This window comes from Hibiscus syriacus, unplaced genomic scaffold, assembly GCF_006381635.1.
Source record: "Hibiscus syriacus cultivar Baekdansim isolate YM2019G1 unplaced genomic scaffold, ASM638163v2 tig00112215_pilon, whole genome shotgun sequence".
NCBI lineage: Eukaryota > Viridiplantae > Streptophyta > Magnoliopsida > Malvales > Malvaceae > Hibiscus > Hibiscus syriacus.
Genome location: NW_024063268.1, coordinates 2,165,158 through 2,188,699, shown reverse-complemented (window position 1 = coordinate 2,188,699; position 23,542 = coordinate 2,165,158). Strand labels below are relative to the sequence as shown.

At 31.7% G+C, this 23,542-nt stretch overlaps 1 protein-coding gene across 1 annotated transcript; it reads left to right on the top strand.

Annotated features, from left to right (window-relative positions):
- The first annotated feature begins 3,586 nt into the window (after positions 1-3,586).
- LOC120175719 (uroporphyrinogen decarboxylase 1, chloroplastic-like) lies at positions 3,587-4,476 on the top strand. The gene is made up of 2 exons (XM_039182288.1): positions 3,587-3,663; positions 3,777-4,476. Exons 1-2 carry the CDS (start codon positions 3,587-3,589, stop codon positions 4,474-4,476), a joined length of 777 nt encoding a protein of 258 aa, XP_039038219.1.
- The last annotated feature ends 19,066 nt before the right edge of the window (positions 4,477-23,542 follow it).

Genomic DNA, 23,542 nt, shown 5'->3' with positions numbered 1-23,542 from the left:
ACTTTCGCCTATAAAATTTAACACATAATTCCAGCATTGAAAGTATCACATAATTCTAATAAGAAACTTATCACAGACTTACACCTGTGGAATTTAATATAGATTTACACCTGGGAAATTTAATACATATAATACCAATAAACTTTAACACATAACATTTTCATGAAACGCATTTCAATGTAAACTAAGCAGGCTCATAATAGTTCTACTTCATCAATGCATCATCAAAATAAGACTCTTAATATTCATTACAATTCTAAAAAAGAATCAACTATACGAAGTACCTAGAATTCACCATATACATGTCTTTACTAGGATCTCAAATATAAAACATAAATTCATTACAATGATTGCTTGTAGTGGACCTTGTTTGGTGATGCAACACTTCGCTAACTATGACTCTTGAAGTACCTATGTGTGAAAACAACACACGTAAGAAATAATCTTAATGACACAATAACGAAACAGAATAAAATAATTAAAAAAGTGAGACATTTTTATGGTATAACTAACATGTATAGTAACTACGGAATTCATACTCAATATAAAACTCATTAATAATGCGTCCAAAGCAATTCTTATAAGAGGTCCAACCAGGTGGCACAGGCCAATACAATTGACATATAATACCGAACACAACAACATTGTGAAACTTGCCTCAAAAGGATGAACGAACTTGTAGGTCCAAACTCACCGAAGTGTTTACTACATCATAGTACCAACACCAATGTGGAATCGTTCCACTATAGTGAAAGAACCCGAAGGTTCAAGGACGTAGATGCTTGGCCCTAGGCATGCCATTGTACCTTAAGACCGTTATCTAGGCTACTTGGGTAATTCATTCATTATTTTAACATTATACTACAAGGTATTTCACATGTAATATCATAGGGTGCTCTATGACCCAATTATTGTAACATAGCATGATACCATCTTACCATAATCCTCAACACGGTTGTCTCCATATTGACTTCACTCATACAACCAATTTTCATATTACTATACATTCACCCGTACATACGATGTTTGTTATGAGACTTGCTACAAGTCACCATGGATCATAAATTAAGTTAAACAATTATAATCACATTCACCTGTACCTAGCTTACCAAAAACATACTTAAACCCTACAGAGACTTATTTATAACTTTCTTCTTGCCATGAGAATTTTCAACCTCCGAATCTTCTTAAGTAACTTTGGAAATCATTCTACACATGCACAAGTAATAATTTTCATCAATAAATATTTATCCAACTATACTCACATTTACATTCTTTTCCTCACACGTGCATATATGCTTAACAATTAATTTCAACATGGAATTAATATAATAGTTGTATTCCTAGTAGTATTAATACCCAATTTGATATTTCTCTCTAAAAATTCCTTGTTTCTCACACAAAAATCATATGGAGATTTTCTATAGTTTTAACAACACTTCTTAAACTAGCATAATATTATATTCATTATAAAGGAAATTCTATAGAGAACACTTTGTGTTTCACGGGCTACCCAAAATCCTACTATATTAAGAGAAAAATAAAAAGAATATGAATGCTTTTCTTTCATCTTTTTCATATTTCAATCTCTTAATATAACTCATATTATTTTCTTAAAAATGGCTATATTATCTCAAATCTAATGGATTAGATTAAAGATGAAATTTCCAAAAAAAAATCCAATACTCCACGTCTTTTACTTGTGCTAGTATTTATAATTCCTCATTATTTCTTAAAGAGTCAAACTCTTCTCTTATTTCCATTTTAAAGTTTCATAATTCCTTGTATGTAATTTAATCCTTATTTTCCATTTAATTAATTTCTAACTTTAAATTATTTAACCAAGACTCGTATTTAATCCTACCAATAATGAAAATAACCACACTAGTCCTCAATATTTTTAAAATTATCGATTTAGTTCTTGAAGGATTTTTAGGGAGTTATAGTGTAGGTGTTAGGTGTATAGGGTGGTATGATTTATCTAAAAGAAAGTATGAAAGGATGATAGGCTTGGTTTATTTGATGAAGACGTGTGGTCTTGTATAGAAAGGTGGTGTTGGAATGGTGATATAAGATAGGCTAAGGATGGGTATATAAGACAATGGAGTTAAGGAAAGATTAAAGACCAAAGTAGAACCAATACTATAAGAGGGTATTGACTCAAACCTTATAAGATCTTCAATCAAAGAACTATGACCCTCTAGTTAGGAAATTAGGAACCAATAGTATCTAGAATAGGGACACTATAAGCAATGTTTGATAATTCAAGGAGTTTAATTAATAACAAAGAGAATATAATTCTCACAAAAATAACACTCAATTTGATTGACACTACAACAAATTTATCAATTTATGACAAATTTTTATATGATGTTACGTATATTTTCACAAAACATACTATAATGTGACGTTTTTTTTATTTTCGTCATATTTATTGATTAATGATATATCTTTTATGATAATTTTAAAAATGGTCATTGATTTTTATCACTATATGTTTGGCGCCAAAATCTTCCCACCAAAATTTTTTTGTGGGAAACCTTTTAATGACATTTAGATAAATTAAAGACGTTTTAAAATCGTCTCCAATGAAAAATAGGTATTAGTGACGATTTATTATAATGACGATTCAATTTAAATTAGTGGTGTTGCACATTTGTCATTAATAAGTTTTATTTGTGACAATTTAATTTGTCATGTTTTATAAGACACTTAAAGTGACATTTTATTATTGTCACAAAAAATTGTTTTAGCACGACGAAATCAATTATTTGTCACTTGTTTTTATCTCTTATTTTTATATGACGATTTTAAAAGACGTCATGAAAATATGTCACTTAATGTTAAAAAATAAGATAATCTAACAACCTTATTAAATAATACAATGTATAGAGTTTTTTTTGTGTTTTTTATTTTATTTACATTATTCTATATTAGATTATCTCACATTCAAAGATTTTTTAGAGTAAAACATAAAATAATAAATCGTAAAAAAGAAATAACCATAATATTTTTATATATTATTATACTTCTATGTTTTCCATGATGTTACATCAAAGTGTTTAGAAAAAAATATTTATATTTGATCATAGAAATACCCATAAAATTTTAGTATATTTAGATACATATAACATCAATAATTTTAAAATATAAAATATCACTCTCTTTTATATATAAAAAAGCTAATATTATAAAACATGTATGTGTGTTGATTTTTTTTAGGATTATTATTGTTCCTCCTAACACATTTTTAATTGAATCAAACTTTGCATTGGAGTAATTATTTATTATGAAATTTTTAAAAATAGTATTTACTTCAATTATTTTATAATTTTAAAATTTCTAAAGAGAAATCTTTTTACTATTTTAATTTATTACTTTTTTAATAATTAATCTTTAAATAATATCAAAACCATAAATAAAAAATATATTTTAATAATAAAAGATTTTAAATGTAAAAGAAAGGAAAACATAATAAAAAGGCACTAATGACTAAAATAAAATTCCACGAAAACTAAGGGGCTAGATTCACAAATTTAAAAAAGAAAAAGCCTTGAAATGAGGACCAAAATGTGTTACTTTAAACATGGACATGACCCTTATAATGATTAACCCAAATAAAGAAAAATGGGTTGATTTTATCCCTAAACGACAACATGTGAAGTATTTTAATAAAATTTAATTAGGTTTAATATAAACCTACACTTCATTTTTAATAACCATCTGCCGCCATTCACTCTCTACACAACCCACTTCCCCATTTTCTTTCTTTTAAGTCTCCCTTCTTGGAGCTGCTTTTCACTAGCAAGTGCTTGCAATTCCGTGGGAGTTAAATCCTCAAGCTTGACAGCGCGGTTGGGTTTTAACTCAAATGAAACTAGTAATTTCCCTGGAGCGTTTGTTTCTTCTCCTAAAAGAATGAGAATTAAGAAGTTCTCATTAGCTTGCTCTTCTTCTACTACTGATCCATTGTTGGTTAAAGCTGCAAGAGAAGATCCTGTAATTCGGCCTCTTGCATGGATGATGCGCCAGGCAGGAAGGTATATGACTGTTTACAGAAAGCTTGCAGAGAAACATCCGTCCTTCAGAGAGAGGTCTGAGACAACTGATCTCACTGTGGAAATTTCTTTGCAGCCTTGGGAATCTTTCCATCCTGATGGAGTTATAATTTTCTCTGATATTCTTACTCCACTGCCTGCATTCGGTGTCCCGTTTAACATTGAAGAAGTAAGGGGTCCTATCATTCATTCACCGATGCACTCTGAGGATTGCTTGAAGGCATTGCATCCTATTGACTTGGAGAAACTACATTTTGTTGGGGAGTCCCTTAAGATTTTGCGTCAGGAGGTTGGAGATCATGCAGCAGTGATGGGTTTTGTCGGAGCACCGTGGACAATTGCAACATATATAGTAGAGGGAGGTACAACCCGCACTTACACAAACATAAAGAGTATGTGCCACACATCACCAAATTAATATTTAATATTTAATAATTATAAAAATAAAAATAATAACAATAAAAATCCCGGACAAAACGGATGTCTACACTATATTCTATATTGAGATAATTTTGCTTTATAGTTTTATTATTTTTATAATTATTTTTTGTTTTGATACAGATTGCAGTAGTACAAAGGTTTCTCCAACTTTAATTTGCAGGTAATTGTTTGTTTTCTTTTAAATTTATTTTCTTCGTTGTTAAATATGGTTTTTTCGATATTGTTGAATTCATATGGTTTAGGGTTAGTTTTATTATTCGATTTCTGATTTTTTGTTAAACGCTGATGTTTTTTTACAAAATAATTGTTAGTTTTTTCTTTTAAATTTTGCTAAACGTTGCTGCTTTTTACAAAATTATTGTTAGTTTTTCTTAAATTTTGCTAAACGTTGCTGCTTTTATTATTCGATATTGTGCAATTTGATTGGAAAACTCATTCAAAAACATGTGCATGTCTTGTTTCCTTTTCACATTGATAATTCTTCATTTAATAAATAAATGTTTATGCTGTAAAATTTCACCTTCACAAGGTATTCTCAAACTCTGCTATGTATTTATGCTTCCTTTAGGTGCATGTGTTTGTGAATTTTAAATTTATATCATTCTTTTTGTTTATGTTAATTTATTTACATTTCCATTTAAACTGATTGAAAATATTGTTATTAGCATCATTTCAGTGTAAGTTTTCAAAATTCTGTAATTTAGCATAATTATTAATGTAGTTGAATTGCAAATGAATCATTCTCTCAGTGTAACCGAACTGTTGTGTTTATGAATTAAGTTGTAGAATGCTCTTCCAGTGGAAAGCAGCTATGCTATAATAATTGATGATTTTGGTTGTGGTTTAATGCGTCTTTGCATTTCCCTCTAATATCTAAGAGCAATCGATTGCAAAAGCTGGTGAAAGTATTTATAATAGCTTTTGTATATGTTTTAGGATGACACTAGGCAAAGTATCTCGTAAAAGGATTGGAACACAAGAAAATGAAACTCAAAAAGTCTATGGTAAACTAAATCGAACCCAAGAATCTGAACCTCAACAAGTTACTGGTGCTCCAAACCAAACACATAAAAAAATTGATCCAGATACAACAATTGAAAATTCAAGTGCCATCACTTCAATTTTCAGGTAAACAATATAGTTAATAAATAAAAATTATTATATAATATTAATTGTAGTAACTAATATGATTATCTTAATTTGTAGCTTCAAATGATACCACAAACTCAACATCAACAGAATCACAATCGACTCAAGGTTTGGATTGAGATTGTTACAACGAAATATTCTACAAGTCATATTATTATCATATTATTTTTATTTTCTGTAAACATTTAAACATTTTTATATTTATAGAAATGAAATTATTATGTATTTAGTGAAATATTTGTTTAAATCTTATTATTTTGCAATAAGTGAACTATTTTATTTTTTATTTAGATTTATATAAATAATTTTATTTTAATATATATTGTCATTAAAAATGTCATAGAATATAAATTATTTGTGTTTTGCTACAATATCTCTTTCGTCACATATAAGTTGATTTTAATGCATTATTTGTGACAATATAAATTATCAATAATGAAATCTTATTTAATTTAGTGATGTAACCAACTATCATAGAATATAAATTATAAAGTGACGTTATGCATAAACGTCATTCATAATATTATTAGGTAATATTTATATTATGTCACTAAAAATGTGACAATATCTCTTTCGTCACATATAGGTTGATTTTAATGTATTATTCGTGATGATATAAATCATTAATAACAAAATTTTACATAATTTAGTGACATAATTAGTTGTCATTGAATATTAATTATATAGTGACGTTATATATAAATGTCATCCATGCTACTATTAGGTGACGATATACTACGTTACTAACAATGTGACAATTTTATTTTCGTCACGTATACAATGAAATTATTGTGGTATTGGTGACGATATGATTTATTAATGACAAAAATGTACATCATTTGGTGACAAAAGTAATTGTCACTGAATGCAAATTAAACTGTGACGTTATCCATTAGCATCACTATATATTTAACAATACATGAGGATAACACATACATCGTCACTTTTGACATTTAGTGACACACCTAGGGTGACGATCGTCGTGACATTGACTTTTACGTTACAAAATACATCTAGTGACATAAATTGAAGTTTTAGTGACAATAACCTAGATGCCACTAATAAGAAATATTGTTGTAGTGTGATGAATGATTGTTGCAAAATGACAAATGAATACCTATTTATAGGCTTATAAAATGATGTTGAAAAGGAACCCTTAAAGGGTGAATAGATGGTCGATCATATGTGAATAGAAATGACTCTTTTTGAACCAACATGGTGCTTTGAATGATGAACAATCTCCTTTCATGCTTTGTCATCCATGTCTCTTGATGAAAGTGACCCTTTTTTCTTGTATCTTTTCATGAAATGCTATCTTCATGAATGAACATAAATGGAGAGTCGTGGTCCCTTACATTGGTCTCATTTTATGAAAAGGTATGATGAAACATTGTGACCTTTGGATGTACCTCTTGAGATTGAAAGACATATCTTTTGGAGGCACCTTTTTATAGTGAAAAGACATGATTTTTGGAGGCACCCTTAGGTGAAGCATCGTGACATTTGGAAATGCATCTTTTGGTGAAGCAACATGATCTTTGAAAGGTCATCTTTTGGTGAAATATCATGTCCCTTGGAAGCATCTCTTGATAAAAACCATCATGACTTCACATGAAAGTGCACAATCATTCCTGCATCATGTAGTCGTTGGAGATAAAAGATGTATCATTTCCTTTGCTAGCAGTTCGAATGAAGAGATGTCACCCGTTCTTCATCTAGCCGTTGGAAGCATGAAGAAACATGAACTTTAGTTTGAAATTTGACAATCATTCATCCTCCCGACCGTTTGAATGATAAGACACCTTTTAATAATCATAAACAATTATATAAGTAATATAAAATGTGTAATACAAGAATAATTATGTAACCTAATCATGTAACATAAAATATATGCACGAAATAAAGATTTGAAACCACACACACACAGGGTTAGGATCCACTTACATTGTGTAAATCCAAAACAGGTGTAAAACTGTTTACACAATGTAATTGTTGGGATCTTAGGTACACCCGATGACACAGTGAAAAAATAATCTAACGATCTCATCAGTGATCAATGTACGAAAAATGAGGAAGGGATGCATGATTTACCTTGGGTTCCTGGAATATAGCAAATCGACAATGCAGTCACGATCAGTTCGAATCAAAAGCCTCCACAAAATAGTCTAGGCCTCTACTCGGTTCACCCGGTTGAGAGTAAATTTTATCTTTTTTTTCAAAAAATAATTTTGAGAATTTCGTCTAAGTAGGAAGAGCGGCTACTAGACTATACTTTCCCTTTTATATGTAGTTACCCTAACTTTTAGGGTTTTATTCTAAATTTTATTATTTCAAATTTTATATCTATTAAAAGAATTATAATCATAATTGTATTCTTTTAATATTTATTTATTATATTCAGAATAATTAAAATTACATATATATCAAATATATATATTAACTTTAATTGTATACTTCATTCGTATACAATAAAATTGTACAATTATAATTCATTTAATATTTTCTTATTTCATCCCTAGGGTGTGACCCTATAGGTTCATGTAACATTATTAGCAATTGTTAGAACCATTCTAATATTACAAACAATGAGTCACATTTAGCAATGTATCATTGGCGTCTAAGTTACAATAAGTCATCATTCGACATAACATTTTCCTGACTAACTCTTTTATGTATTATATCCTTTTGTCCTTTATATCTAGAATAGGCACAAGTCCTGGAACTCTCACACTTGTTTAGCCCATATAATATTTTTTGATATCTAGAGTAGATTATAATAAACGAACAACTTGTGACATCTCATATCAACTTGTTCAAGCATGACCATGCATTTCTAACCTCACTTAATCAAGTGGCATGTGATATAGTTCCTATTATGTAGGAATGACAAATCCTATCTTGATCATTCACACCCACTACATATATTGTGATATGTTCAACATTAGTCTTTATAGTATAGCCAATTACGAAGCATGTTTAACTGTATCAAAACATACAACTACATATGTTGAGATAGTAATGATCTCAAATTTGAAGATCATACATGTAGTCATCAGTATGAGTAATGTTGTGATCGTCACGTAATAATCCAATATATGCTCATAGCGGGTCAATCCAATATGTTGTTCTTTAACAACATACTCATATATATATTTTTGACATCTCTATATCAATGGCAACTCGTTGTCATCAATCAATTTATGTTAGCCTTAAACGTATTATTATTGTCCATGCCCATAATAATACTCAACTAAGGATCTTTAATAATAATCATATTATTATATGGACTTTATTATCTTTTAGTTTATTTGAGACAAAAAATATAACTGGAAATAATAATGGCAATGCATTTATTCAATAAAAAGCTGTAAAAAAGTATATCATTACAATCATCTCATGATTGGTCTTTGGGCATACTCTACCAATAATTTGATATATATATATACAGGGCATAATTTAATTACATTATGTAAAACTTTTTTAATCTTACGTCTTTTTCAGATCGTTACATTGAGGGAAATCAAAGAACAAGATTAACTTATTGTTTTTTAGTGAATATCTTCTTATTTTATATTGTTAATCTCAACCTTTAATTTCTCTCATCCAGTTATCCTAAAAAGGTGTAAAACTAAAAGAGTTTTACATAGTGTAATTGAATCTTTCCCATATATATTTAATGTATGAATGAATATCTTAATCATATAAGTTGTAATTCATAGCATATAATAAATGAAAAGAGTCATAATATATACTAATATGTAATATACCAGATTAAGTGAAAACATGATATAAATATAAATGATACAAATGACATGTATATCTAAATTTATATTTAGACGCTTATGTATGCTCATAAATGAATATAATGTATATATGATATAATATAAGATAGAATTAAGAAGAACTCTCTCTAGTTTTACCCTTAGCATCATAAAAGACAAAACCAAAACACTAGTGAGGTGTTCGCTAGACAGGACCACATCATCGAGTGAATATAATTCATATGCATGGTATATGAATTGACTCTTTACAATTACGCAAAGTGCTCTACAAGTTGAGTGAAGTTGTAAGAATTCCACGATGGAATTCCCAAGTATACACATCGAAATTTCAAACAATAGTCATGCGAAAAAAATGTTTCAAGACCTTATCAAACCATTCAGGAGGGGAGGATGTAAATGGAAGTGAAAAGATGAAGACTAAAAAGGTGCACACAAAATAAAACCTTTCCCCTACTCTACCTTTATAGAATTGTGTCAATATATAACATTATGAAATTAAAGGAGAGACAAGTGTTATAACTTCTGTAACTCAAAAGGAGATCCAATTCAAGACTACATTTTCATGATCCAGTGACTAATAGCTCGTGTAGCTAGATAATCCCACATAACATGTCCAACCTCCTAGGTGATCATGTGATAACCAAGCATTCATAGTATATAATATAGTTTCTTTAAGATCTAGAGGAACTTTCTTGATCCCTCTCTATAAATTCTCTCTCAAAATACACCTAATCTCTAAATTAAAGTCCTGACCAATCAATATCTCTTCACTCATATTATAAGTATTGGTAAAGAATACTGCAAAATCGAAACATTAACACTGATTGTATAATAATAACAATAAATAAAATAGCAAAGAATTAACAGTGTTGTAGTATGAAAACCACTACCTTAGAAATGTTTTTGCCTCGATAAGTGTAATTGTTGCAGTAGGCATACGTCCCCCGAGGTTAACTTGGTAGCTCCAAATAATCATACACTCAAATATCAGAGTGGACAGTGGTGGAATTGCTATTCTTACCGGAAAAGAAAAAAACTAAGAGAGAATTTGTAAAAGAGAGAAATGATTTGTTAGAGAACAAAGAATTAAAAAAATCCTCGTTTTATCATTGTTAACAATACTAAGTATATATATATATATATACAAAGCTTGATAGATAACTCCCTAACTAACTTGTAACTAACTATTCCAAATAATAAGTTTAAATACTCTACTAACAGACTCTTAACACTCCCCCTCAAGTTGGGGTTTGAAACACGTTTTTAACCCCTAACTTGGAAAGTAAATTATTGTGTTGTTGAACTCCTAAGGCCTTTGTCATTATGTCTGCTAGCTGGTTTATAGTAGAATCATACTCAATTTAGATAAGCCCTTCTTGTATTTTTCCCCTCACAAAATGACAATCAATCTCGATGTGCTTTGTCCTTTCTTGATTTAATAGATTTGTAGCAATTTGAATTGCTACCTTATTGTCACTTCACAACTTCATTGGTTTTAAATCTTGCAACCCAACTTCACTGGTTTTAAATATTGCAACCCAACTTCATGTAATAATCCTTTTATCCACACAATCCCAGCCGCTACTACCGCCATGCTCCTATACTATGCTTCAGCAAAGGATTTGACAACAATATTTTGTTTCTTTTGACTTCCAAGAAATAAGAGATTCTACTAGTTTAATGTAAAAAACAAAAATTGATCTCCTAGTTATTGGACATGTTACCCAATCGAAATCAAAATAAGCAAGAAGTTACCCTTTTGCATTTGTCTTGAACAATAAGCCCTAACTAGGACATTGTTTAATATATCTCACAATCCTCAAAGCAGCTTCCATGTGTGAATGTTTTGGATGTTGCATAAACTGACTAAGATATTGGACCGCATATGTAATGTCAGGCCTAGTGTTGGTCAAAAATATTAGTCTCTCAATCAGCCTTTGGAAACAACTCTTGTCTTCCAACAACATATCTTTTGTTGATTGATGTACACATTCATCATACTCATGTGTGGTTAACCTCAAGTTCTGCTCTAAAGGTGTCAAAGAAACCTTTGCATCTTTCAATCTAGTACCATTAATTAGTTTCAAGGCCTACGTTCTTTGATTTAATAAAATTCTTTTAACAGATCTCATCACTTCAATTCCAAGAAAATACTTCAATTCACCTACATCCTTCATCTTGAAGGTTTTGTTGAGCATCTCCTTCAATTTCTATATTAGACTAACATCATTGATAATTATCAACAAGTCATCCTCATATATAAGAAGCACTACAATCTTAACTTCATATTAATTAGTAAATAACGAGTAGTCATATTTACTCTGTGTAAAACTTGCTACAAACAAAGTTTCAATCAATTAAATATGCCATTCCGGGAAGCCTGTTTTAACCCATAAAAAGACTTTTGTAACCCCCTCAGACTGATGTGGGTGGTCCGATCCGATCTGGGGTGTCACATTAGGGCCACCTGAGCGACCCACCGTAGAAAATCTTAGAAAATTTAATTTTTTTATTAAAACATGTAAAATCATAAAATCATTTATAAATACAAACGTAAAATTTATCAGTATTTAGAAATAAAACATATTTTCAGACTCATATATATATATAACAAAATACAACCTACATTCCCCCTAATCACCTGCACCGTACTTCTCAACAATGCTGGTGGAACTCCCCTACTAATGTCAGAAGATACACTGGTTTAATTCTCTTAACCTGAAATGGTGAGTAACAGAGTGAGCCTTGGGAAGCTCAATAATATAATACTACCAGTTGATGCTACAGGATAAAATGATAAATGGAAAGCCATAAAATTTCCTTATTTAAACATACATATACCTATTTTCAGGATAAGTTGGGATTCCACTGATAGTTCATCGAGTAAAAGCCATGAGTTCTCAGTTCATAAGAAATATTAATAGTATCAAGTTCTCAGGAGATTGAATAGAATGTCTAGTGTGTTCCAATCAAAACCAATGAAAAGATATAAATCTTTTAAAACCATAGTGTAACCCTCCAACCTCTATTATGCCATTCCCCATAACTGCATCCATAAGGGCTTACCCTAAGCGCACATCAAAGGGAGCCAACCTAAGGGTATGCCTTGGGGCCTATGGGCCTACCCAAGGGTATCCTTAGGTCTATAAGGATGTACCAGCTGGATCAGGGTTGTACCTGCATACTCCAGAATCCTACTCATATAAAAATCTAGTAGAAATCAGTTTTAACCGTAAACCGTAATATATGGATTGTGATCCAGTAATATCTCATAACCGTGATAATGAAATAAACCATATAATTGATCTCCACCTGTACACCATATATAGTTCCATGATTAACCCAAGTGAGTGCCTTGGGGCCTGAGAGCCTACCCAAGGGTCACTTTAGGTCCGTAAGGATTTACCAGCTTAATCAGAGCTGTACCTCCATACTCCAGTCTACCTAGATAATATCCCAGTAAAACAGTTCGAGTATAACTCGTGAAAATAGGAAACCATAGTTCATACACCAGTAAATTCCATGATTCCATAAATCAGAAACAATTCATATTTTTTGGTGAAAACCAAAATCGGAGAAAACATACCATGTTGCCATGGTTCATAAACCAGTAAAACAATAATTTCAGTAAAACTCATTTCAAAACATATAAAACCGTCATGTAGTACATGTGGAACACACTAGAGGATCCATTACTAATGGATCTAATCAGACATTTAAAGTTGATACTTTATAATCCCACAATGATCCAGGTGCATCATGAAGATGTTCAAGAACCCTTTATACAGAATCATGCTAGATTCAGATTTACTGAGAGTTATTCCATTACTCAAACAATCAGAGGTACTCAGGATTAGGAATTGAATTATTAGGATTTTAAGTCCAAAAGAACCAAATGAGGTATTCAAGGTCCTTTACATCTGAGTTACTTGTGTGTTCAGATATGACCAGAGTGATATGAGCTGATAAGGGAGAAACGAAGATTCAGGACATTTACAATATGTGTCGAACTATTTGATTATCGAAACAACTCCAGTTGAAAAAATCCCAGAACCAATTCATGTCTATCGATCAATTCGTTGCCCTTCCCAGGTATTCACTCTTTATTACCAACACTTCTTGTCCATAGACCACTGTCAGAATCATCGCTAAATATATCTTAAGGAGACGAACACATATTCCAATGGTCTTTATTTCATTTCCATGTTACAACAAAATCATGAAAATGCTGACATACTTGATTCGTGGTTCATAACCCATGAGGACAGTACATCATGTAAGTTCATCGGTGTTTCCATACTTATCCAAGTCACTCACTCAATCCTAAATCATTGAGGTTACTTAAGTGATTCGTGGTGTGCATGGGGATTGTTTAGCCCAAGGAAACTTCCATAATCGGTTTGCCCGACCCGTTTGCTGACCTGTTGACCCGACCGAACCGTTGACTTTGGTCAAAGTTGACTGTTGACTTTGACCGGTCTGACCGTTGATCGTTGACTTTGACTGAAAAAGTTAAAATTTTTGAAAAGCCATATTTTATGTTTTTCGACATCTTGAGTCCGAATCCGAAGTCCGTTTTGCTAAGTACTCACTCGGTATGCCGTTTTTCAATGTTTTATCTTTGGATTCAAGTTTGTTTCTCAATTAAGTTTAGTTTCTGACGTAAATTTGGTTGCTTTGCATCCCAGGAATTATTGGAAATTGAATTGAAATTCGAAGACAAACAAATGGAGTTTAATGGTCAATCAATATGGCATGAAAACCGAGGTAATACTCTACTACCTTTTGTATGATTTTTGAAACTTATGGATATATGGTAAATGCGTGGTTTGAATGATTGTTCCATCAAATGTATTTAACTATCATCGAACTCAAGCATAAATCGAAATAAGAACAAAACATTATATAAGACTCAGACGGTTCGAAAAAGAGAAATTGGTAAACCGGTCGGAAACAAATCCAAGCTCAATGATTTAATCAATCGATATCAGGATTCGTAAACTATGATTAATTTAGTTAAAGGTTAAGTGCTGGGAATTATATGGATAAGAAATTATTTAAATTAGGTCTAAGGGGTAAAATTACAAAAATGCCCTTGTAATGGAAAAGGACCAAGATTTCACCAGATTGTGAAAATAACTATAAAATGACACTTAACTAATTATCATAGAAACTACATATGATTGAATTTAAAGGAATTACTTAAATGTACTCGACCTTCATAATAACTACAATAACCTCCAATGATCAAAGGAACAAAATACCCTGAATGCTAAAGAAACTAGATTGCATTCAAGCTTAATGTATCGAAAGTAAGCCACTAGTAGAATTGAATGGAATTATGATGATGATACGCTTAAAGTGTAAAAAGTACATTAGATGTCTATGATAAGTGAGATGACTTAAGAATTATGTTCTGATTCACTTGAACTTTGGAAGCATCGAAATAAATTCCGGATCTATATTGGAATGCCCTGAAATGTAAAATGGCTTAAAGAACGTCTAAACACTGTAATAAATAATACTTTTAGCTCTGAAAATAATAAATCAACCTCGGATACTAAATGACTTAAGTAACCTCAATGACTTAGGACTAAGTGAGTGACTTGGATAAGTCTAGAAACATTGATGAACTTACATGATGTACTGTCCCCATGGGTTGTAAACCACGAATCAAGTATGTTGACATTTTCCTGATTTTGTTGGAACGTGGAAATGAAATAAAGACAATTGGAATATTTGTTCGTCTCCTTAAGATATATTTAACGATGATTCTAAAGGTGATCTATGGACAAGAAGTGTTAGTATTAAAGAGTGAATATCTGGGAAGGGTAACGAATTAACCGATATACATGCATTAGTTCTTGGATTTGTTCAGCTCAAGTTGTTTTGATAATCAAATAGGTCGACACATATTGTAAATGTCCTGAATCTTCGTTTCTCCCTTATCAGCTCATATCACTCCTGTCGTATCTGAACACATAAGTAACTCAGATGTAAAGGACCCTGAATACCTCATTCGATTCTTTTGGACTTAAAATAGTAATAATTCAATTCCTAATCCTGAGTACCTCTGATTGTTTGAGTAATGGAATAACTCTCAGTAAATCTAAATATAGCATGATTCTGTATAAAGGGTTCTTAAACATCTTCATGATACACATGGATCATTATGGGATTCTAAAGTATCAACTTTAAATGTATGATTAGATCCATTAGTAATCGATCCCTTCAATTGGACTTCGTTCTTGGAATCCAGTCAAAGTATATAAGTTTCACGTTTTCCTAATAACTATTATGTGCTTCTAAAAAAATATCTGGATCCTCTAGTGACAGTTTTGAAATGATTTTTACTGAAATTATTGTTTTACTGGTTTATGAAGCATGGCAACATGGTATGTGTTCTCCGATTTCGATTTTCACCAAAAAAAATATGAATTGTTTCTGATTTATTAAATCATGGAATTTACTGTTTATGAACTATGGTTTCCTATTTTCACGAGTTATAATCGAACTGTTTTACTGGGATATTATCTCGGTAGACTGGAGTATGGAGGTACAACTCAAATCAAGCTGGTAAATCCTTACGGACCTAAAGTGACCATTCGATAGGATCTCAGGCCCCAAGGCACTCACTTGGGTTAATCATAGAACTATATATGGTGTACAGGTGGAGATCTGTTATATGGTTTATTTCATTATCACGGTAATAAGATATTATTGGATCACAATCCAAATATTACGATTTACGGTTAAAACTGATTTCTACTGGATTTTTATATGAGTAGATTCTGGAGTATGGAGGTACAACCCTGATCCAGCAGGTAAATCCTTACGAACCTAAGGATACCCTTGGTTAGGCCCATAGGCCCCAAGGCATACCCTTAGGTTGGCTCCCTTTGCTGTGTGCTTAGGGTAAGCCCTTATGGATGCAGTTCTGGGGAACTTAATAATGAAGTTTGGTTGGAGGGTTCCACTGGTTCTAAAAGATTTATATATTTTCACTGGTTTTGATTGGAAAACACTAGATATCCTATTCAATCTCCAGAGAACTTGATACTATGAATATTTCCTATGAACTGAGAACTCATGGCTTTTACTCGATGAACTATCAGTGGAATTCCAGCTTATCCTGGAAATCGATATATGTATGTTTAAATAAGGAAATTTTATGGCTTTCCATTTATCTGTTTGTCATGTAGCATCAACTGGTAGTATTGTATTATTGAGCTTCCCAAAGCTCACTCTATTACTCACCATTTCGGTAAAGAGAATTGAACCAGTGTATCTTCCGACATCAGTAGGGGAGTTCCACTGCGTTGTTGAGAAGTACGGTGCAGGTGATTAGGGGGCATGTAGGTTGTATTTGGTTATATATATATATGAGTCTGAAAATATGTTTTATTTTTGAATATTGATAAATTTTACGTTTTCATTTATAAATGATTTTAATAAAATTTTAAATTTTCTGAGATTTTCTACGGTGGGTCGCTCTGATGGCCCTAATGTGACACCCCAGATCGGATCGGGCTACCCGCATCGGTCTGAGGGGCTTACAACTTTTACAGCCTATAAACCATCTTCTCCCCTAGCTACAAAATCCTAGTGGCATATCTATGTAAACCTCTTTATTAAAATGACCTTGTAAAAAAAGCACTATGCACATCCATTTGAAACAAACCAGCCAAATCTAACAGCAAGAGCAATAACAGTTTGCACAATCACCATCTTTGCAATAGGCAAAAAAGTGTCTAAGTAATCGACACCTTCTTGCTGACTATACCACTTTTCCACCAAAAGAGCTTTGTACCTTTCCGTAACTCCTGAAGCATGATACTTGACTTTATAGACCCATTTGTAACTAATGGGTACCTTTCAAGGAGGCAAAGAGACCACAAACCAAGTGTCATTAGACTCTAAGCCTAAATTTCCTCTCTCATAGCATTAACCCAAGTAGGATTCGTAATAGCCTCAGAAAAGGTTTTAGGTTCTGGAATATTTTTGGGAGAAAGACAATTTTGTGTATGTAAAGGTAAATGAGAACTGTGAAAGGACGGACCTGAGGAGAAGGACAATTGGTAAGAGCACACAAAAATAATTCAATCAGACTGGTGGCTTTGAAACACGAAAAGATCTCTGAGAGTTCTCAGTAAGGGATTGACACACAACTGATCATGTGTTTCAACACAAGAATCACAAATAGGAACACAACCAAGACCATTTTCCAACTCAGGAATACTAGAATCAGAACTTGGAAATTTTGAACTAACAGGACCACTTAGTATACTAAGGGAGGGAGAAGACAAAGGGGAAACCGAAAACATGCAATATGGTGTGGGTTGAACATAAGAATCAAGAACAAGGAAACTGGAATCATGAAAAGACATTTAAGATGAAAAAAAGGTTTTGAAGAACTGAAAGTAGTATGAAATAGAAAAAATAGACTCATGAAATACCACATCTCTATTGGAAAAAACTTTGGTTTGTAAATTGAACAAAACGCACCCTTTTAGTGTAGGAGAATACCACATAAAAACCATAAGAACTGCTCTAGCAGTGAACTTAATAGTATTATTAGGCATAGTGGCATAACAAAGACAACAAAAGACTCTCAAATATGATAAAAAAAGGTTGTTTGTTGTGAAGAAGTTCAAGAAGAGACTTCCAATTGAGCACCAAGGAAGGAAAATGGTTAATGATATAGCAGGCTGTCAAGATGCATTCTCCCTAAAATTTATAGGTATTATAGACTGAAATATAAGAGCTCTAGCCACTTCAAGAAAGTGTCAGTGTTTATGTTCAACCACATTATTTTGTTGAGGTATGTTAACACAAGTACTTTGATGTAAAATACCAAGAGAATAAAACAAGGGATTACATTCTGAGTTAAAAAACTCATTGCCATTTTCATTTCAGATCATACTAACTACAGCAGTAAATTGATTTTTCACAAAGGCAAAGAAATGTTTAAGTTGAAGAATAACATTACTATTCAGTTTTAAAATATGAACTTAGGATACTCTTGTGCAATCATCCACAATTGTAAGAAACTAACTATGTCCTTTATTAGTTGAAATCCTATAGGCCCCCATAAGTTTATGTGTATAAGATGAAATGTAACACCCCCAACCCGTATTCGACCCGGATACGAATCCGAGGTGTCACATTACTTTTCAAACCATTGATTTTTAAAATTTAGTTGGAAATTCAAACACTTATTTATATTAAAATGGTGGAACCCTTAATCAAAAGTAAATATAAAAAATTCCAAACTCAATTTGAAAATAAAAACTCAATAATTTACATAAATACAATAGAGTATTTTTACAAAACTGGTCAGAGCATATGAAATTTTAAACCTTTAATTACATGCCAACATCATTTAGTACAACAAAATGACATATTGTTTATGATGTTTCTGATCTGATCTTCAATAGAGATATGTTATCTTGACTGGTCCTAGCTTTGATCTTCTTGCTTCTTTGAACCTATGTGTGAAACACTCACACGATAAGTCTTTGACTTAGTGAGAGATATAATACATAAATAAAACATGAAAACATTTAATCGTATACTTAACTTTTATAAAACATCATAGAATAAAGAAACCATAATACTTTTCACAAAACAAAAACATATAACATTATGCACTGTTCATTTATGTCATTTTTTTAGTAGCCCGTGATACATTATTGAGAACTTAAGGTATGTGAATGCATTGAGGTTGTGCTCTAATGCAGTCACCACTGCTCATATAAATTTTACCAAAGTGCCGCATAGGAATGTCCCGAAGGACCACTTAGATATGTCCTGAAGGACCGCGTAGAAATGTCCTGAAGGACCGCGTAGAAATGTCCTGAAGGACCACGTAGAACCCTCGACTCTTGGCATGCCAATTATACCTTTAGCTCTCATATCACATACTTTTGGGCTTTACCATTTACACATTTCACATAGCTTGTATAACATATTCATATAATCACATAGATCAATAACACGTATGAAATATAAACAGTGCATGTAAATGTAGTAACAAAATCAACACTATGCTTGTATTCATGTAAACATGTAATCATATCATTTCATAAACTTTCAAAACATTGTTTTAATCAAAATATTGGAATATGTATATATAGTATTATGCACTCACCTTAGCCTCACTTAGTCAAAGTAAAACTCTTATCACTCTTGATTTATCTTATAACTTCGAATAATCTGAAACTTGCCTTCGTTCAATATCTACATAATAATATGATCTAAATGAATATCGGAGATCATATTACTACTAATCAATCATCAATAACTTAAACTAAATGAAACACCTAATTCAACATTTCAAGTTGAATAGTATCGATACTCTAGACCCAGTACCGATACTTCCTTACTATGGTATCGATATTATTCTTCAGTATCGATACCCAATCTACATTATGGAATTTGACTCTAAAAATGGTATCGATACTTGTCCATTAGTATCGATACCCTAGGTATTGATGCTACTCTTTCGGTATTGATATTGTTATACTGATTCGTAAAATTTCACCATATGGTATTGATATTGTTCTTCCAGTATCGATACTCCAACACAGATTTCTCCTATTTTTGCTTTAAAATAACGGTACTGTTCATCCAGTACCGATACCCTTTCCTATAAATTACTCATTTCAATTCGAAAATTTACCAAAACTTGCTTAAACCTCACACTTTTAACTTCTTTAAGGCCTTTAAATTCAAATACATCTATTAAACCCAATTTATATCACTTTGACACAATTAAACATCCAAAATCCCATGAAATCGCTTAAAACCAAAAATCACACCAATTAATCAACATACTCCAAATCCTTTTCCAACACCTTAGATTTCTTATTTCAGCTTATGACAAGTCAAATATAACTTTCAAATTCAATTACTAATCATTTATGATCAAGTCACTCAAAAACTCTCTTTACTAAATCACCCATAACCTATCCCTACTTTAGTTTCTACTTCTCTTTAAGCTTTCTCAAGCTTCTCTAATGTCCCAAGAACCAAAACAAATAAAAAAAATTACAAGAAATAACTTACTTGAGGATTTCTTACCTTAGCTATGGAGTCACAATGGAGATGAGGAAGAAATGATGAAGAACGAAAATTCTAGATTTCTTTTACTCTTTCCTCTCTAATCCACGTGTATATATAATACACCAAATAATGGATTTTAAATTCATAATATGCTAAAAGACTCCTTTGCCCTTCCATCTTTCAATATTTTCTAATCAATCCTACACAAATAATTTCCAATTAATTCCCTGAACTTTTCAATTTATCTACTTTAATCACTAAGTTTTAAAATCTTACACTTTGGTCACTAGCCTGGTGTTTGGGATGTTACATGAAAAGGTTTATCAAACCTATAAGTACTAATAGGAAAAGGCAATCTACATTGTTTACCCAATGGACAAACAGAACAAGCTTCTACACAGCTTGGATCAAGTTTTTTAGTTTGTAGAAAAGGCATTCAATGCAATTTGGATAAAGGTGCATGCCCTAAACAAGCATGCCATATACTTGTATTATTGGCAATAGTTGACATACATTAAGTAGAAAGAGGAAACATCTTTTTATCAAGTGGTAAAGACATTTGAGACACGTCATTCTACTGGGAAACCTGAGAAACAACAGAGTGCTTTGACTGTGAAGAAGACCCAAACAAGTATAGACCTTCAAGTTGCTTACCAATCTCCCTCATCCTTCTATTGGAGAGGTCCTGTAAAACACGAAAGTTGGGATAGAAGATAACATCACATCTCAAGTCCTTAGTTAGCTTTGAAACGGAAATGAGATTATGATTAAAACTAGGGACACAAAATATATTTGATAAGGTGAGGTCAGAACTCAAATTTTGTGTGTTACCAATGTGAGAAAAAATGGAAATATAACCGTTGGACAAATGAACAAGTCTAGAATTAGTGCAAGAAACAAGATTTTGCAAAGCCTTAAAGTCACACAACATGTGATCTGTGGCACCGGTGTCCAAGATCCAATCAACAGATCCTTTAGAGGGGAAGCGAGAGATATTATCTGCCATATTAACCGCAGAGTCCATCAGATTCTGATATAGCAACTAAAAAGTTGACTATAATGCTCATGAGTAAAAGTATGAGCCACAGGCGTAAAGTGACCAATGAGTCAATAACAAGACTCTTATGTCCTTTAACTTTGCAAAAATCGCAAACACCATTGAACCTTTTACGAGGAGAGGCATTAGTTAGCATAACAGATGAATCAGAAATTGGATTTATACCTCAAATATAAGCACGATGAGACTCCTCTTGTACAACCAAGGAGTAAGCCTGGTTGACAGTATGTAACGGTTGCATGAATAGTATCTGACTCCGGACTGTCGAGTACCACTCATTCAACACCATCAAGAATTGAAATAATCACTGCTGCAACAAATACATAAAATTCTCCTGTGCCACTTCACAATTACGCGAAGAATAGGGCACCAAGGTAGTGTGCTCATCTCAAACTAATGCAACACTTGGGGAAAATAAGATTCCAGCAGACAAGATTAAGCACAATAACCATCCACAAAACCAGATTTTTTTTTCGTGATCAATGCTATATGCATATACCTACTTCAGATGTTATAGTTCTCTGATCCAGTGAGTTGGTGAGACACAAGCAAAGTCCTCAGTGTGTCCCACCAATGTAAATACAACTGATGCGTAAAATCAATCGTGAGAACATCGGAGGACGATGACATGATTGAGCACAATAACTAAACCCTAGAAACAAGCAAACGCCGAATAAGGAAGCCCAATAACAAGCCAATCCGACCAAGAAACAAATAATGGGCCTAAAAAACAAGAAGAATTTAAAAAACCCAAAGCTTGACAGATAACTCCTTAACTAACTTGTAATTAATTATTCCAAATAATAAGTTTAACTACTCTACTAACAAACTCTTAACATGGTTTTTGTTTTTGGATGATAGAAAACTAAAAAAAATATCTCTATTTATAGGCTATTTTTTATGGTTAAAAACGTCAAGAAATAATCAGTCATAAACGCTAATTAAATTTCAAAAATTATTTGTCAATTATATGCTGTAATTTTCTGATGTAACTGGTTGAATCTGGCCTCAAAACTGTGTCCAAAAAATAGATGTTAAAACAACTTTTAAATCAGCAAGTCAAACGACTGAAATTAAGTCTTATTAAATTAGCTGATTAGTCCGATAATTATATTATTTTCTATTGTAATAAAGATTCGAACCTAGCCCTAAAACTGTCTAGGTTCAAACAGTGGAAGTTATCTTCCACAATTAAAAGTAGTCACAACTATTATGATACAATTCATATTTTCCATAAAGCCAACAATTAGACAGATAATTCCAGCAATTAATCTGATCAATTAAAAGTCTATATTGCCTATAAATATGATATGTAAAAACTTATTTTAGTTTTTAAAAAATTAATTTCAAAGATATTTTTTGTATTTTCTCTAAAAAAAAATAGAATGTGCGGGAATGTATCGAAAACATGATCACGAATCAAACTGGGCCAATTTGGATGATGACGACAGCGCGTACACGTGCGAGGGAATTGTTTCACCACATTCACTAAGGAAGAAATACTTTTCCAAATGTATTTTCCTCTCAATGTATAATATGTTTACACTCATGAGCACAACCAACAATAAGAAGTAAATCTCAAACGGTCAAATCTCCCCACTTGACTCGTTTGTTAACAAAATTTATCTTAAAAAATACATTTTCTAACATAGAGTTATACCGTGAATTAGAAATTTTTGAAAGTAATAGTATTAGGAGCAAAATTTTTCTTTTCCTCCTCTAAGTAAAAATTATTCAAATATATATATATAGAGAGAGAGAGAGTGAGGGGAGTCCAATTACACTATCTAAAACTCTTTTAGTTTTACACATTTTTAAGAGTGTTGAATGAGAGAAATTAAAAGTTGAGATTAACAGTAAAAAAATAAAAAGATTTCACTAGAAAAAAGAGTTATTTCAACCTTTAATTTTTCTCTATCCAATAATCCTATGAAGGTGTACACAATGTATATATATATATATATATATATATATATATTTATATATATATA